The sequence below is a fragment of the Homarus americanus genome, unplaced genomic scaffold (assembly GCF_018991925.1).
Source record: "Homarus americanus isolate GMGI-L3 unplaced genomic scaffold, GMGI_Hamer_2.0 scaffold4060, whole genome shotgun sequence".
Taxonomy (NCBI): Eukaryota; Metazoa; Arthropoda; class Malacostraca; order Decapoda; family Nephropidae; genus Homarus; species Homarus americanus.
Window position 1 is genome coordinate 118,236 of NW_024746161.1, and position 19,522 is coordinate 137,757.

Below are 19,522 nucleotides of genomic sequence, written 5' to 3' on the forward strand. Positions count from 1 at the left end.
GATCGAGTCAGGTTTTGACAGAAAAACGATAGATCATAAGAACCAGTGATATTAAGCCTAATCAGTTTGATGGATACACCCAACAGAGAATACAGTGATATGAACGTCAATTTAACAGATATAGTCTATTCTATGGAGGTTTCATGTCTAACGAACCTTCATCTAACAGACTACCCTCACCTATATACTGTACAGTGAGTTCTGCTATAACGCGTGTTTTGATAACGCGAATTTGCTCTAACGCGATTTATGAATAGAGGAACGATATTTGTATAACGCGAACGCTTGTTTGCTGTAACGCGATTTTTGGTTACTATTTCTCCAATTTTGTGGTATTAACTGTGAATATGGTAAAGAAGAATATCACCAAGAAGCGTTCTGGTGATCGAATTCCTGGTGATGATCGTAAAAGAAAGGATATAACACTTGAAGAGAAGCTCGATGTTATCAACCTCAAAATCACCCTTCTCCCCCATCAAGTTATATTCATATTTTTTCAAGGTAAAGTGTTACATTTACTGTATGATTTCATTATTAGATATGAATGTAACATTTATTTAGACTGTGCTATCCTTTGTGTTAGGCTAACTACTAATTTTTTTTCGATTTCGAGTAGTAATCTGCACCTAACCCTATTTTCTCCATAAGCCCTGTTATTTCTATTACGCGATTTTCTATAACACGATATTTTACAAGAACACAACTATCACGTTATAGCAGAACTGACTGTAGTCTGTTAGCTGGAGTTTTCACACTGTACTGGTACATGTATTATTAAGGCATTATGTATTATTTTAGTTTAATAAAGAAAGCAGTTGCTTTCTTTTGGGAATTTTTTTATTGTGTAACTTGGTTGTAAAAAGAAGTTAGTAGTTTAACAGGGAAAATTTGCTGAAAAAATATTACATCAGCTTCCTTTAAGTGACAACAACAGTCATGGTGAAGAAAAAAATTTGCAGGTGAGCCCTTTGTTTTGTAGTGGTCGAAGACATGAATTCAGGTACCTACTGTAAGTTTATTTGGATAAAGGAAATGTTTAGAGAATTCAGCACTGATATATAAAGGCTGTAAATGAAGACTACTATCATGGTGTTGGAAGTCGAAGCCATATAATTTTTTTTTTTAAATTTAAGGTGTTTTAATATAAGTTTCTGTCTATGGATGGGGTATGGTTAGGTTAGATTTCCAAAGTTTTGGTCATGTTGTGAATTTTTTCCAAGAACTACGATGCTGTGCATATAAGGAAGTAGTGTACTGTAAAGTACAGGGCTACAGGGCAGAAGTATGGATATTTTCACCTCATTGCTGGGGCAGAATTGAGGTAAAATATAAAAGGTGTAGGGTTGAGGGCAGTAGGAGGTGCTAAGACTGTGTTATCTTGGAATGGAACGGAACATTGAACAGTAAACTAAATACAGTGCGTCATAGTGCACTGTACAGTCAACCCTCACTTTACGCGGTTAATTCAACCCACAGGGTACCGCGGAAAGTGAGAAACGCGTAAAGTGAACAACATAATATATGGGATTACAGTGACCCCTCGTTTAACGAACTCAATCCGTTCCAGAAGGTCGTTCGTTAACCGAAAAGTTCGTTAACCGAAACCATTGTTTCAATGAGTTTTTGGGTAATTGGTTCCAGCTCACCGAAAATTTCCTAAATTCAACAAAAATGGTAGAAAAGTTCACTTACTTTGAGGTGTGTATGTAGAAGGCTCCTGGATAATGATGATAATGATGGGAATTAGAATGGTGGTGGAGGAGAAGGGAGAAGAGAAGGCATTGGGGTGGAAGAGAAGGCACCCCATGGCGCCATTTCACCCATAAAATTTTAGTTCTCTTGGTGTAATTCAAGGTTATTTGCTTTAAATCAACACTGCACTGCATTATATATTGTCAATATGTAAAATAAATTTCAAAATGACCAATAATTTGCTTGGAAACACAGAAAAAACGCATTCAGTTGAAGAGAGTCTCAAGCAAGATGTTACCTCCAGTGAAAACAGAGAGAGACTAATGCCTGTTTGCTGTGTAAAGAGGCTGGATGCCGCGCATTAAACTAGTCACTTTACCTTCAATTATGTTCAATAATTGTTAAAATGACTAAAAAATTGAATATTAAAGTTTTAAAATTATTGAATAGTATAAATTTCTTGATATTTACTAAAATAGTAAGGAATTTAAGCCCTAGAACCGATTAATGTATTGGCGGACTGATACTAAAGCTGGTTGCCCGGTCAGTGCAAGCGAAAACATGTTGAGGTCGGTTCGCAAGAACCTCGTTAACCGAATTTTTTTTCGTTAACCGAATTGAAGATCCTTATGGAAGGCAGTTCGTTAATCGAAATTACGTTAACCAAGGCGTTCGTTAAACGAGGGGTCACTGTAATTGAAATAGAGACCGGCTGACCCCCAAACTCCACTTTTTCCGACACAATACCTATGTTCTAGTAAAAATAACATCTTAATTTTATGATGGTACATGCACACAATTAATACTTAAGAAAAATAGAGAAATACAGTCGCCAAGTTAATGTCCATTCAAATAATGGACTCAACTCCCTCCCCCTCTTCTCACACTACACTCGCTGGCTCTTCCCTCTCTGAGAAATTTTTGGGGGAAAACCACTAGATTTTAAGGTATAGTAATAAATAATACCTCAAACTAAAGTTAGGATAATATAATTGACATTGCTGGATTCCTTGTAAGACCAGGAATGTTTTGAATATAAAGGGCCATATATTTTGCACAAAAGATAACATATTTACTCAGAGTAAACAAAATACTTACATTAGATCTAAAATTTGTATGTCTAATGCAAAATCTATGATGTTTATATTCAAAATGATCATCAAATTGTAAGAATTCCAGCAATGTAAATTATATTCTGGCCGGGTAATTTGTATGAATTTTATGAGCTAAAACAAATATCTTCAGTAAATAAAAAAAATATTCTTCACGACACTATCTGTCAATCAAAGTACCCCACCTCCCCCCTCTTCCAACCTGCGCCAGATGGTCGGGTCCCAACCCTCCCCCTCACCCCCCACCTTCCCTCCCTACCAGAGAAATGTTGGGTGAAAAAACTAGATTTTAACTTTTAGTAATAAATAATACCTCAGACTAAAGTTAGGATAATATAATTGACATTGCTGGATTCCTTGCAAGACCAGGAATATTTTGAATATACACTTCATATATTTTGCACAAAAGATAGCATATTTGCTCTGAGTAAACAAAATACTTGCATTAGATCTAAAATTTGTATGTCTAATGCAAAATCTATGATGCTTATATTCAAAATGATCATCAAATTGTAAGAATTCCAGCAATGTAAATTATATTCTGGCCGGATAATTTGTATGAATTTTATGAGCTAAATAAAAAAATTATACTTCACCGTGTAAAGGAGTACACGCACCGCGGAATGTGAGCATCCCGGGTTCTGGCAGGGTACCGCGTAAACGTGGAAACGCGGAATGTGGGACCGCGTAAAGCGAGGGTTGACTGTATTAGGAATAGTGGTTCATTATTACTGTATTTGGACATCCATGAAACTAACAGGTGAGACGGAAGCTGGAAACAAAGATGGTAATGTGTGGGATAAGGATATGTTTAGAGCAAATAATAAAAATAATAATGCAGGTATACAACCAACATATCTAGAAAATGAGGATATACAAACAACATAGAGTACTTACACAGTGCTGGTTTACAGTATGTATACCTAGACAGTACAGGTATACAATGTATGTAGACAGTGCAGGTATACACACAATAGTAAACAATAAGGCAAAATGACCAAGGATAGCCAGTAAAGCCATCAGCTGCATATTTCCAGTAGGAAACCTCTAAGTACAGTATGAGTAAAGTGAATATTTTTCTTTTACAGAAACACCATAATTTCATTCTTTTCTCTTCAACAGATACATCGTTCATGTACGTTATTTCGGTGCTCTCCATGCTCAAGATCTACCAGACACGTCACCCTGATATCAATGCCAGTGCCAGTGCGGTATTTGCTGCTTTGGCTGCAGCAGTCCTCCTTGGGGTCATTGGTGTCTTAGCAGGGACTCTTGTGTTTTTGATCATATTTGGCCTCATACATGTGATATCATGCCTCCTGCTGTCATGTCACGTGTATTACATGGGCAGGTGGAAGTGCGGTAAGTGAGGTCAGTTTTCCATTCATGAATGTAATACATTATTACACAATATTTTTTTAATTGTTTATTTATCATTCCACCACTTATCAACTTAAGAAATGTGCTAGACTTATAAGATTCTTTCTCCTCTACAGATTTAGGGCTTTTCAAACGTATGAAAACTTGGTGTTTAAGTGAACTCAGTGACTGGCGACAAATTTGCCGTCCCATGTATTGTGATCGCATGGTGTTGTTGCTGATAGGGAATGCAGCAAATTGGGGTTTGGCCATCTATGGAATAGTATCCACTCCCAAAGATTTTGCCTCTTACCTGCTCATTATATTCCTCACCAACCTGCTCCTGTATATTGCATTCTACATCATAATGAAGGTAAGTGGTTCCTTTGGTGGTGTACTATGCATTTTGAAACACCTTACTGGTTATTATATACAGGGGCCCCCTAAATTCACAGATTTTAATTTTGCGGTCCTCTACTATTCGTGGATGACACTCTGGATGTACCCAAGAATGTCTGTGGGTAGTTTTAAAGTTGCTGACATTTCTGCGGCTGAGACAGAGAGCCATTCGTTCTTGAGACAGTAATTTCCTTTATCTGTATTTTATATATATATGTGTGTGTAGACACACACACATTATTATTGTTAATACATAAACACATACAAATAATAGTAATTTTCCACAGTTTCATTAAGTAACAATTTATTGTAATGAGTCTACTCAAGTCCGTGCTTTTATTAATAAAGTAATAAAGCACAGTCATGTGGTAGACTGTCACATTTTTGGTAAATTTGTTTCTGATTTTTTGTGAGAGAATTTGCCCCATTATTATTTATTTGTATGTGTTTTGTGTGGGAGTCTCTACACACACACACACACACACACACATAGTATACAATACAGGTAAAAGAAATAATTGTTCTAAGGGCAAACACATAAAGGGAATATATATTTCTTTGTACACAAGTAAAATCTAACAACCCCCACCCCGGTCAGCAAATGCTAACGTGATTGGCTGGATTCAATGGCCATTTGAACTAATTCCCCGCTGAATTTGGGGGTCCTCGTGTGTGTGTATATATATATATATATATATATATATATATATATACAGTCAACCCTCACTTTAAGTGGTCCCACATTCCGCATTTCCACGTTTACGCAGTGCCCTGCCAGAACCCAGGATGCTCACATTCCGCGGTGGGTGTACCCCTTTACACGGTGAAGTATAATTTTTTTATTTAGCTCATAAAATTCATACAAATTTTCCGGCCAGAATATAATTTACATTGCTGGAATTCTTACAATTTGATGATCATTTTGAATATAAACATCATAGATTTTGCATTAGACATACAAATTTTAGATATAATGCTTACTCTGAGTAAATATGTTATCTTTTGTGCAAAATATATGACATTTATATTCAAAATATTCCTGGTCTTACAAAGAATCCAGCAATGTCAATTATATTATCCTAACTTTAGTCTGATTTATTATTTATTACTAAAAAGGTAAACAGTCTGGTATTCCCACACATTCATCTGGTAGGGAGGGTTGGTGGGGGGTGGGAGGGAGGGAGGGACCGGCGACCAACCACCTGGCACTTGGTCATGGTGTGAAGAATTTTTTTTTATTAACTGAAGATATTTGTTTTAGCTCATAAAATTCATACAAATTACCCGGCCAGAATATAATTTACATTGCTGGAATTCTTACAATTTGATGATCATTTTGAATATAAACATCATATTTTTGCATTAGACATACAAATTTTAGATATAATGTTTACTCTGAGTAAATATGTTATCTTTTGTGCAAAATATATGACATTTATATTCAAAATATTCCTGGTTTTACAAGGAATCCAGCAATGTCAATCATATTATCCTAACTTTAATCTGAGGTATTATTTAATACTAAATGTTAAAATCTAGTTTTTTCACCCAACCTTTCTCTTGAAGGGAGGGTTGGTGGTGGGTGGGGGGGGAGGGTTGGGACCGACCGACCATCTGGCACTTGGAAGAAAGGGGGAGGCAAGGTGGGGTACTGTGATTGACAGATAGTGTAGTGAAGAATATTTTTTTTTTTATTAACTGAAGATATTTGTTTTAGCTCATAAAATTCATACATAGATTCTGCATTAGACATACAAATTTTAGATATAATGTTTACTTTGAGTAATTATGTTATTTTTTGTGCAAAATATATGACATTTGTATTCAATATATTCCTGGTCTTACAAGGAATCCAGCAATGCCAGCAATATATATATATATATATATATATATATATATATATATATATATATATATATATATATATATATATATATATATATATATATATATATATATATATATATATATATATATATATATATATATATATATATATATATATATATATATATATATATATATATATTTCCCGTGAATGTATTATATCAAGCACAGTATGAATAGAATATCACTAATATAACAGTATTTCAACCAAAAACTATTAAAATAATGAGTAACATATCTTGAACATCGGAAGGTTAGGTAAAGTCTTTTGTTTTCATGTAGTTTATCCTAATTTACATTGAAATCAATACGTTTCAGCAAAACTACTATTTATTTCTGAGAATATGGAAATGTAATATTTTTGCTGAAATGACGTACGTATTACAGTGGAAAGTGACGAAAGCAATGACTTTCGCTTTCTTCCGTTCAAAAGATATTACCGAAATCGCTTTTCGAATGGTTTTCATTTAAGAAACTGTTGTATTACAATAATATTCTAGCCTAATTCACTTGTGATGCAACAGTTTTTTAACTGAAAACCATTCAAAAAGCGATTACAGTAACATCTTTTGAACGAAAGAAAGCGAAAGTCATTGCTTTCGTCACGATTTTATCCCACTTTCCACTGTAATACGTACGTCATTTTAGCAAAAATATTACATTTCCGTGAATGCAGTATATCAAGCACAGTATGAATAGAATATCATTGTAATATAACAGTATTTTAACCGAAAACTATTAAAAAAATGAGTAACATCTCTTGAACATTGGAAGGTTAGGTAAAGTCTTTTGTTTTCGTCATGTATTTCATCCTATAAATACATCAAGTTTCAGCAAAACTACTATTTACTTCTGAGAATATATTCATTCAGGCACAGTTTAGGTAAAATATACATGTGATGTAACATTTTTTAACTGAAAACGATTCGAAAAACACGTACCCTCTAGCCCTGTTCAAGGAGAAGACTGGGAGGAGCTGTTTTGTGCTGAAGACGATGACAAGGAAAATGATTTTGATAGATTTTAATGAAAATATTGAGAAATATGGTATCATAGTATTTATTCAAGTGAATTAGGATAGAATATTATTGTAATACAACAGTAGTGACGATGTGGAGGAGGCGGAGGGCTAGAGCGGGGAGGAGTGGTGACTGGCGGGAGCAGGGACGAGTGGAGATGCCAGCCAGTACATTACGGGTGTACAGTATTAATTGTTTTTATAGCTCTTTTCGCATTTTAATATTAAATACTGTACATTACGTTTCAACAAAACTACTATTTATTTCTTAGAATATGGAAATGTAATATTTTTGCTGAAATGACGCACGTATTACAGTGGAAAGTGGGATAAAATTGTGACGAAAGCAATGACTTTCGCTTTCTTTCGTTCAAAAGATTTTACCGTAATCGCTTTTTGAATGGTTTTCAGTTGTGGGATTATGAGGCTAATGATAGGATAGAATATTATTGTAATACAGTACAGTACAACAGTTTTTTAACTGAAAACCATTCGAAAGCGATTACGGTAAAATCTTTTGAACAACGAAAGAAAGCGAAAGTCATTGTTTTCGTCATGATTTTATCCCACTTTCCACTGTAATATGTATGTCATTTCAACCAAAATATTACATTTCCATATTTATTTCTGAGAATATATTCATTCAGTCACAGTTAAGGTAAAATATACTTGTGATGTAATATTTTAATGAAAATACGGTATCATAGTTTTCTTTTGTTTCAAATTTAATCAAAGATTGATGTTTCAAATGTAATGAGCAAAAATTTATGTCCAGTATCTATAAATACACTTTAAAAAATAAATACTTTGTTTTACATCGTCCTGTGCTACCATACCATGCATTTGGCTACTTTGGGCTTGCTATGATGACGCAAGAGATCTGCCCTGGCAACTGTACCGACAGTCACAGCTGGTGGTGCGTTGGTGCGTCGTTTCCATTGTTAACTGGTAAATATTTTTCAACCTAACGAAACTATTACCTGTTTAGAGGTTGACCCCCAATTTTTTGCCAAATAATTTGGTCTTAAAAACTCGAACTACACACAGGTGTATACGGTAAATTAGGACATGGGGGCCAGGGGTTTTTTAGGTGGGGGTGGGCAGCAAAAGTACATGGATTTTTTACATTCACGGGTATCTCTGTTACCTAACCCCCGCGTATGTTAAGGGCCGACTGTATATACAGTGAACCCTCACTTTACGTGGTTAATTCAACCCACGGAAGCCCGCGTAAAGTGAGAAACGCGTAAACTGAACAACATAACATATGGGATTAATTGAAATAGAGACCGGGCCGACCCCCAAACTCCACTTTTTCCCGACACAATACATACGTTTTACTAAAATAACCTCTTAACTTTATGATGGTATTCACCCACACATAATATAGAAGGGAACAGTCAATAAGAGAAGAATAAAATGAAGGTTAGATTAGAAAAAAACAAGGCTGGGGTTAACACTTACGTTAGTAGAAGAGATGGGTTGGCGTAGGGGAATGGAGGCTGGTTCCGAGGCAGAGAGCAGGCTACTGGCCCTCAGGTGAGTCTTCATCGGTGTCATCCACACTTACTAGTGCCTCCCTGACAAATCCCTCAAAGTCATCATCACTGTCTCTACCTCTGTCACTATCACTGGCTTGGGCTGGCTGTGGTGGGTTGCGGGCGAAGAACTCTGTTATGCTTTGCTGACGGCTGGTGTTTATGTTGTCGTGATAAACCTTGATGTAGGGCTCCATAGTCTGCAACAGCTGGGTAGTGAAAATTTCATACCTGTTTGCGTCAGGGTTGTCGGAAAGGAGGAGCTTGGCTTTCTCGATACACTCGATGGCACCCCTAACATTACTATGGGATAAGCGGCGTTCTTCTTGGGATGACGCACCACCTGCCTCTTCACTGACGTCATCATCATGTACCATCTCGTCGGTAGTCACATAGGATCCCTTATCACCTACAGGATGTTGTCATTGGTGGTCTCGGAGAAGCCTGCAGCTGTAACACTCTGCGCAGCTTCTCTGACAAGGTCCACTGCTACTGCAACAGTCTGAACCTCACCAGTCACAGATTGACTCAGCCTCCCACCCGGAATGCCTTGCAAGACATGTCTCCATGCGTGACGAACAGTTGCTACAGACAGCTGATCCCATGCCTCCACCAAGAAGTCCACAGCTTTCTTGACGTTGAATGTTCTCCAGAATTGTTTTAAAAGTACTTCTTGCTCTGCCAACTGTTGATCCTCGTCGTCTTCGCTCTCGCTATCGGTGTTGGTGTCACAAAGGTTACGCAACTCTTCCTTGGTGTTGGTGTAGTCGTTCAGGAGCTTGAATTTTTTAGTAGAGAATGCAGCTTTTACATTACAGATTAACTCTTGGTCCATGGGCTGTAATATAGACGTAGTGTTGGGAGGAAGGAAGACCACTTTTACGTTGGGGTGACGATCTAACAGTAGGGGCGAGTGTCCTGGTGCGTTGTCCAGCAGCAACAAAATCTTGAATGGCACATTCTGTTGCTCACAGAATTTCTTCACATCGGGAACGAAACAGTCATCAAACCAGGAGAGGGACAGTGTAGAGAACATCCACGCCTTACGTGCGGTCAGCCAGTGGACATTTAGCTTGGTCATGTCCATGCTCTTGTAGGCGTGCGGCTTGCGTGGTGTGTGGATCACCGATAACTTGAGCTTACAGGTACCGGAGGCATTGGTGGTAAACAGGACGGTGATGCGCTCCTTCTGCAACTTCCAGCCCCGACACTTGCTGGCATTCTTCACAACGAAGGCCTTGGAAGGTAGCTTTTTCCAAAAAAGACCAGATTCGTCCATGTTAAACACCTGGTCGTCGGTGTACTGTCCTTCCTCCATAATCTCACGTAAAAACGGAGGAAATTCCCTAGCCACAACACGGTCAGCACTAGCTTCTTCACCACCAATGTTGATATTGGTGATCTTATTCCTCTTCTTAAACCTCTGTAACCACCCACAGGAAGCATTAAAGGGTTTGGGCTCTGTAATTCCCATCTTTCGTGACACTGCAGCATACAGTTCACGCGCGTACTCCTTAACTGAGCGCGTGTCCACCGCCATGTTCTGTCGTGCCTGACTCACCAAGTAGCTCACAAGTAATTTTTCTGTCTTGAGAATCACCTGGTTGTGGAAATACTTGATCATAGAAGCACCTGTAGACTTTGTGATGTTCATGTGCTCCTTTATCTTGGCTGCATCCTTCTTTATCATCCGGATCGTAGATTCGTTAACACCATGCTGGCGCGCGAGATCAACCTGTCTTGTTCCTTTATCCAACTCTTGTATGATCTTATACTTAATTTCGTAGCTTAAGGAACGTCGTGTCTTCTTTGGCTTAGGGCGGCTGGGTCCAGGTAAGGAAAGGTTTCTCTCTGGGGGCGGTGGTCCGGCAGAAGTCATTTTACAGAACAATGGAATCACGTATACACGGTGTGGCCTGGAGGGATGAAACTGCCGCGGCTAGGTCAAGCGTCGTCTTTCCTCCCTCCCTCCTGCGGGTGGACACGTCATATTACTTTAAACCAATCACAGCTAGCAGCGGAGGGAGGTAAGGATGCATGGCCCAATTACAGTCCGATACGTCATATGACGTTACTGATAACGCAACAAAAACACACACTGCGCAACCTACTCGCGCCGCTTACACAACATGGCAGATGGCGGGAGAGATGGCGGAAGGATTGGATCTGAAAATGGCGCGGCTCGCCAGCCGCTCTCCACGTAAAGGGGTACACGCACCGCGGAAAGTGAGTATTCCGGTTTTGGCAGGATACCGCGTAAACGTGGAAACGCGTAAAGTGGGACCGCGTAAAGCTGAACTTTCACTTAACACGGATTTTTTCCACATATACGCGGTGAGTGTCCGGCTCGAGACGCTATTTTTAGATTTGCGCCACCCTGCCTGACTGCCTGTTTTAGCTCATAAAATTCATACAAATTACCCGGCCAGAATATAATTTACATTGCTGGAATTCTTATAATTTGGTGATCATTTTGAATATAAACATTATATATTTTGCATTAGACATACAAATTTTAGATAAAAAATTTTCTCTGAGTAACTATGTTATCTTTTGTGCAAAATATATGACATTTATATTCAAAATATTCCTGGTCTTACAAAGAATCCAGCAATGTCAATTATATTATCCTAACTTTAGTTTGAGGTATTATTTATTACAAAAAAGTTAAGTATTCTGGTTTTCCCACACATCTCCTTGGGACGGTTGGTGGGGGGTGGGGGGGAGGGAGGGACCGACCGACCATCTGTTACCCTGTGAAGAATATTTATTTTTTTTTATTAACTGAAGATATTTGTTTTAGCTCATAAAATTCATACAAATTACCCGGTCAGAATATAATTTACATTGCTGGAATTCTTATAATTTGATGATCATTTTGAATATAAACATCATATATTTTGCATTAGACATACAAATTTTAGATAAAATGTTTTCTGAGTAAATATGTTATCTTTTGTGCAAAATATATGACATTTATATTCAAAATATTCCTGGTCTTACAAGGAATCCAGCAATGTCAATTATATTATCCTAACTTTAATCTGAGGTATTATTTAATACAAAATGTTAAAATTTATTTTTTTCACCCCACATCTCTTGAAGGGAGGATTGGTGGGGGGTGGGGGGGAGGGTTGGGACTGACCGCGCGGTTGGAAGAGGGGGGAGGCAAGGTGGGGTACTTTGATTGACAGATAGTGTCGTGAAGATTATTTTTTTTTTTATTAACTGAAGATATTTGTTTTAGCTCATAAAATTCATACAAATTACCCGGTCAGAATATAATTTACATTGCTGGAATTCTTATAATTTGGTGATCATTTTGAATATAAACATCATATATTTTGCATTAGACATACAAATTTTAGATAAAAATTTTTCTCTAGGTAACTATGTTATCTTTTGTGCAAAATATATGACATTTATATTCAAAATATTCCTGGTCTTACAAGGAATCCAGCAATGTCAATTGTATTATCCTAACTTTAGTTTGAGGTATTATTTATTAAAATTTAGTGGTTTTCCCCCAAAAATTTCTCAGAGAGGGAAGAGCCGGCAGTGTAGTGTAAGAGGGGGAGGGAGTTGAGTCCATTATTTGAATGGACATTAACTTGGCAACTGTATTTCTCTATTTCTCTTAAGTATTAATTGTGTGCATGTACCATCATAAAATTAAGATGTTATTTTTACTAAAACATAGTTATGTGTCTTCAAAAAGTGGAGTTTGGGGGTCGGGCCGGTTTCTATTGGAATTAATCCCATATGTTCTGTTGTTCAGTTAACGCGGATTTCACTTAACATGGGACCCTCTGGGTTCTATTGATAAGTTAAATGTACATATATATAGATATATATATATATATATATATATATATATATATATATATATATATATATATATATATATATATATATATATATATATATATATATATATATATATATATATATATATATATATATATATATATATATATATATATATATATATATATATATATATATATATATATATATATATTTTTTTTTTTTTTTTTTTTTTATCCCATCAGCCACTTGACTCACCCACCAGGCGTCTATTTTGGCTTTGTTTTTAGTGGAGTGAACATCGATTTTGTTGGTGTCTTGAATATTTTTTTCATTTTCACATTCAAATTATTGGTCATTCTGAAATTTAGTTAACATATTGATAATATATAGTGCAGTGCAGTGTTGATTTAAATAAAATAATCTTGAATTACACCTAGTGAACTTAAAATTTTATTGGTGAAATTACTGCATCAAGCATGGGTCCCCTGAAAGGTGATATCTCGTCCATCCCCACTTCCTTCTCTTCTCCCTTCTCCTCCATCCCCACTTCTAATTCCCATCATCATCATCAACCAGGAACCTTCTACACACACACCACAAAGTAAGTGTACTTTATTGCATTTTTTTTTACTTTGTATGTACTTTTCTGTGAGCTGGAACCAAATACCCAATATCCCATTGAAACAATGGATTTGGTTAATGAACGACTCCGTGGAACGAATTGTGTTTGTTAACCGAGGGACCACTTTAATAGAATTAACAAAACATTAAATATAAACTAAATACAGAACTCTACTGTACATTATACTGTACAATAATAAATAAAAAACAATAGAATACTGTATTTTAACTTACTTTGAGGTGTGTATGTCGTATTCCCGCCAGCTTTGTTTACATATCAAAGAGCTGATTGTAGAGGCAGTCAATGGTGACATGCCATATTCTTTACAGAATACACTGCTTCTAATGCCTTCTTCATGTTTCATAATAATTTCTGCACTGTATATTATCAATATGTTAACTAAATTTCAGAATGACCAATAATTTTAATGTTAAAATTAAAAAATATTCAAGCGACCAACAAAATCGAAGTTCACTCCACTGTAAACAAAGTTAAGCTGAGAAGCGTTGTTGGGTGATTCAATCAGCTGATGGGCGCACAAAAACTGTTCCCTGTACTGTCTATATTATCAAGATGTTAACTAAATTACAGAATGACCAATAATTAATTTTAATATAAAAAATGCAGAAATATTCAAGAGACCAACTTTCTTGATATTTGCCTCACTGGAAACGAATGTAAACATAGAACCAATTACTGTATTGGCGGACTACCCGATCAGCTAATGCGCACAACAAAACATGTTTGTCGTAAGAATTTCTTTAAACGATGTTTTGTTCGTTAATCGAACTTAAAATCCTTATGGGAGCTAATTCGTTAACCGAAATTTTGTTAATCGAACCGTTCATTAACCGAGGGACCATGTATTTTATTATTAGTAATATTATTAGAAACACAATTTTTGTGCTTAGTGGACTACTGCTCGTCCCAGATTCCCTAGCTAGGCACCTCCACCAATAGCGCTCGACCTCCCATCCGTAATACGGGTGCATTAGACGCAGAGTAATTTGGGATACATTTAAATAAAAAAAGGCGTCTTATACGCCGGCAAATACAGTTATTGTTTTTTATTGAAATGAATGAATTTCTTTACTTACATGTTAGATGTTGGAGCACTTAGTGATGTTCCTCCACCTCCCACTCTTTCTCCTCCTCCTCCTCCATGCCCCATAGTGCCATACCTAGCGTGAACAAGGCAACTAAATCTAGTTTTAGTGAGAGCACGGATAGTAAACACCTAAGATGAGCAGTCACAACGTAAGCCACATGAGATGCCACATGTCCAACACTTTTTTTATTTTTCCTTCTAACCCTAACGACATGCCAGGCAGTTCCTTTCGCACTAGAACTGCTTGTTGAAGGGACAGACAAACTATCACTTGCACAAGAAGGGCCAGGGACACTGGGAGAGGCCTCAGAAGGTACCACACTATCATCACCATGCAGTGCGATCTCCTTACATTTTTTACATTTTCCCATCCCTCCACCTACATCAGCAACATGAAGCATGGTTCAAAACTATCACAACACTGTTATCAATAAATGAAATCACTGTGATGAACGAGAACTCAGCACAAGCCACGAGAAAATTGTGAGAAATGTGGGTCAAACATGCATCCTTGATGTTGAACCACAAAGGGCATTTGGTGTAGTTGCTCACGTAACCTTGGAGGTACACCTAGACCCCGACTTACGACGGGGTTAGGGACCCAAATCCAGGTCGTAAGTCCGATATGGTCGTAAGTCCGATATAGATAAAAAAAAAAAAAAAAAAAAATTTTCAAAAAAAAAAATTCAAAAAATTTTTTTTTTTCAAATTTTTTTTAAAAATCTACAATGAAATACAGTACACTAAACGTAAAAAATAATGAGGAATGGATACAGTACAGTAAAAGTAATAAATAATGAGGAATGGATACAGTGTGACTGAGCACTTACCTTAAATGTAGTCAGCTGAATGCACACGGGGCCCCCATAATTTTCTATTTACAGGATACATGGAGACTATATTAATTGGAAGAAGCAGAAGAGGAGACAGGGCTGGGTGGGTCATCAATGTCGCTTCCTTCAGACTGGTTTATGTACAGGGGTAACTTGCTGGTTGAAGGTATTGGATCATCTTGAGGGAGTGAAGAGGCAGCACTGGTGGGGCGTGAGGAGCCAGTACTGGGGGACTTCTTGAAATAGGTGTCCAATTTAGACTGCACAGTTTTCTTTTTCTTTTCATTATAAATTTCTCTGTAGCAAGCAAGTGAATCTTGGATCATTCTGTCAACTTTGGCATAACGCTCATAATTTTGATCCATGTCATCAAACATTTGCATTGCTTTATTAATTGTAGCAAATGCCTCTGCCATATGTTTCACTGAAAACTTTTTGGGGGTGCAGGCTCTTCTTCTACATTTTGTCTCTCTTCTTCCTCTGCAACTTTCTGTGCATCTAGTTCAATAAGATCCTCGTTACTGAGTTCTTCTGCTACACTTTCAACCAACTGTCCAACATCTTCAGTATCAATTTCTAACTCCAGCTGTTTACCTAACTCCACTATCTTGTTACTAATATCCAAAATAACTTCACTTTCATTAAATCCTTTGAAACTGTGCACATATCTTTTCAGGATTTTCTTCCATATTCCATTCATGCAATGTTTTGTAACCTGATCCCATGCTGCACTAATGTTCTTTATACATGACAAAATGTTGTACTCCTTCCAAAACTGTCTGAGCGTTTTCTCACCTTCAGTAGCAGCAACAGCCTGAGCGAAGGTCGTGCGTAAATAATACGCTTTAAAGGCAGAAATAGCACCTTGATCCATGGGTTGGATGATAGAGGTAGTGTTAGGTGGCATGTACACTACCTTAACATCAGGGTGCATGTCGTCCAGGTGTGGTGGGTGTCCCGGAGCATTATCCAAAATCAGTAAAATCTTGAATGGAATCCTTTGTTGCAGACAATACTCCTTGGCTCGTGGAATGAAACAAGTCATGAACCAATCCTCAAATAGTACTAGGGTCATCCAGGCTTTCTTGTTAATGCGATAAAACACTGGCAGTGTGTGCTTGCTGACATGAAGGGCTTTAGCTTGAAACCAGCAACATTCCCCCCCAACAGAAGTGTAATTCTGTCCTTGAATGCCTTGAATCCGGGCATTTTTTTTGCCTCTTTGTGGATGTATGTCCGGTCAGGCATGCGTTTCCACAATAATCGAGTCTCATCCACATTGAATATTTGCTCTGGCAAATAATTCCCTTCCACATTCACATCATCTAACTCCTCCTTAAAAGCTTCGGCAGCACCAACATCGGCACTAGCTGCCTCTCCACTCACCTTAACACTGTGTAGACTGTAGCGTTTTTTAAATCTATCAAACCACCCTTGACTTCCTGTAAAGGTTTGATCACATTCATCTCCTGCCTGCTCCTTCAGGCTTTGGAACAGGCTTCTTGCTTTAGCCTGTATGGTTAGAACACTTAAGGGTACACGCTTCTGCATCTGGTCTTCTATCCATATCACCAATAATTTTTCCATATCGTGGATAGGACCTTGTCTTTTCTTTGTTATTATAGTTCCCTTTATAGTTGTTGTTCCTTTCACTACTTCACGAATACGTTCCTTGTCCTTCAGAATAGTGGATATAGTCGAGTGTGAGAAACCTAGGTCGCGTGAGATTGTTGCTACTGTTTTTCCATTCTCATACTGTGTTATTATCTTCAGTTTCATCTCAAAAGTAATTGCCTGTCTCCTTTTCCTTGGAGTACCACCAGCACTCTCACTTTTACGCTTTCCAGTCATTATAAAGTCAATTAAATACAATAATAACGAAAGTTCACAGCGCGATCAGTATAGGATACGATAGCCAAACACAAACAAAGCGCTCCACTGAGTGAGTGTAGCCACGAGGCGACCCAAGCCACCCCTCCCTCTCGCCCGGGACGGAAACGTTTCGGTATAGAAAATGCGCGCGTCATTTGAAAAAAATTTTGGTCACGACGGTCGCAGTCGTATGTCCCGTATGGACGTACGGTCAAAGCAGGTCGTAAGTACCAATGGACGTAAGTCCATATAGTCGTAAGTCGGGGTCTAGGTGTAGTCTACATGGAATTTATTTGCAAAGTTATAATTTTTTATTTTTAGTTCCTACGCAAATTTGCTTGTGGAAACCCTAAAGTGATAATTTAGATCATATGCAAATTTTTGTATGAAAACCCCCAAGAGCATTAAGACTTCTTTTTTTATATAGTTTATGATCCTGAGGATAGTACATAGAGGGAGAATTACAAGGTTAAAGGAGTGTTTCAACAAACAGATATACGAAGTCACTTTTTTTTCTTCTCTTTTTTTAATTCTCAGGTATTTCGAGCACTAGTGAATTCTTTGGAAAAAATGGCACTTTTGAGAAAAAAAGACCAACCATTATTATTATTATTATTAATATTATTATTACAGGTTGACAACCCCTTATCCGAAATTCCAAAAACCGAAAACCTCTATAAACCGAAAGTTTTTTGGAGGGCAATTTTTTTTTTTTTTTTTCCCAACGCTTTGAATGCGACGCTCAGCAATGCTAGCTAGGTATGTTAATTCCTAGCCAATTCGCCAGGCCAACATGCGTACAGGCAATTAAAACATCTAATAATTACCGTATATACCCGTGTATGGCACGAGTTCTTAAGACCAAATTGTTAGGCAAAAAGTTGGGGGTCGACCTCTATACGGGTAATAGTTTCGGTAGGTTGAAAAATATTTACCAGTAACTACCAGTAAACACTGGAAACGACGCACCAACGCACCGCCCGCTGTGAGTGTCGGTACAGTTGCCAGGGCAGATCTCTTGCGTCATCATAGCAAGCCCAACGTAGCCAAATGCATGGTATGGTATGCACAGGAGTATGTAAAACATAAAGTATTCTTTCTTAAAATTTTATTTATAGATACATAAATTTTTTTTAATTAAATTTGAAACATCAATCGTTGTTAATTAAATTTGAAACAAAAGAAAAATACGATACATTATTTATAAATATTTTCATTAAAATATTACATCACAAGTATATTTTACCTTAAGTGTGCCTGAATGAATATATTCTCAGAAATAAATATGGAAATGTAATATTTTTGCTGAAATGACGTACGTATTACAGTGGAAAGTGGGATAAAATTGTGACGAAAACAATGACTCACTTTCTTTCGTCGTTCAAAAGATTTTACCGTAATCGCTTTTCGAATGGTTTTCAGTTAAAAAACTGTTGTATTACAATAATATTCTATCCTAATTGACTTGAATAAATACTACGATACCATATTTCTGAATATTTTCATTAAAATCCATCAAAATCATTTTCCTTTATCATCTGCAGCACCAAACAGCTCCTCCCAGTCCTCTCCTTGAACAGCATCGTCATATGGATCAACACCATCATCAGCCATAGGATCATCAATATCTTCATCCTCATTCACGCTCTCATTAGCCTCATAATCCCACAACAAGTCGTCTTCTGTTCCATCAAGAGCATTCGAAATCCCACATTTCTTAAAAGATTTCACCACAATTTCTGGTCTGATTGCATCCCAGGCCTCTACAATCCATTCACATAATGTTGCTAGTGATGGAGCTTGGATGTTGCCTCCCTTTGTGTATGTCTTATCGCCTTCTATCATCCAGTTGTTCCACTTCACTCTTACCGCATCTTTAAATGGTTAGTTTATGGAAACATCCAGTGGTTGGACAAGACTTGTTAATCCACCAGGAATCACAGCTGTATCAGTGTTTTCCTTCCTAATCCCAGCAGTAACACTGTCAACAAGATGTGACCGAAACATATCCCACACAAAAAGACTTTTTTCTTTGCGCAGTCCCCCTGGTCTAAAGTTCCAGACTTTTTTAAGCCATATTTGTATGCTGCCTTCATCCATCCATCCTTTCTCGTGCACATGGATGATTAAAAAAATGCTGTCTGACTTGCAACACTGTTGGTAGGGTCAGGTGGTTCTAACGGCACCTGCCAGGACCCGGTAATCAAATTTATAACAGTGTCTAACCTCAATTACTGTAGTTTATCTGATGTAGGCAATATGAAGTAAAAAA

The 19,522-nt window shown here is 37.3% G+C and overlaps 1 protein-coding gene across 2 annotated transcripts in view; it reads left to right on the forward strand.

Annotated features, from left to right (window-relative positions):
- Positions 1 to 19,522, forward strand: part of LOC121879137 (SID1 transmembrane family member 1-like) — a 132,032-nt gene that overhangs the window by 94,285 nt on the left and 18,225 nt on the right. For both annotated transcript variants that reach the window (XR_006091278.1, XM_042385734.1), the window contains exons 12-13: positions 3,927 to 4,166; positions 4,301 to 4,536. Coding sequence is in view for 1 of the 2 variants with exons in the window: in XM_042385734.1 (XP_042241668.1) it covers positions 3,927 to 4,166; positions 4,301 to 4,536 (476 nt within the window). In the remaining variant the exon portion in view is untranslated. The remainder of the gene's footprint in view (positions 1 to 3,926; positions 4,167 to 4,300; positions 4,537 to 19,522) is intronic.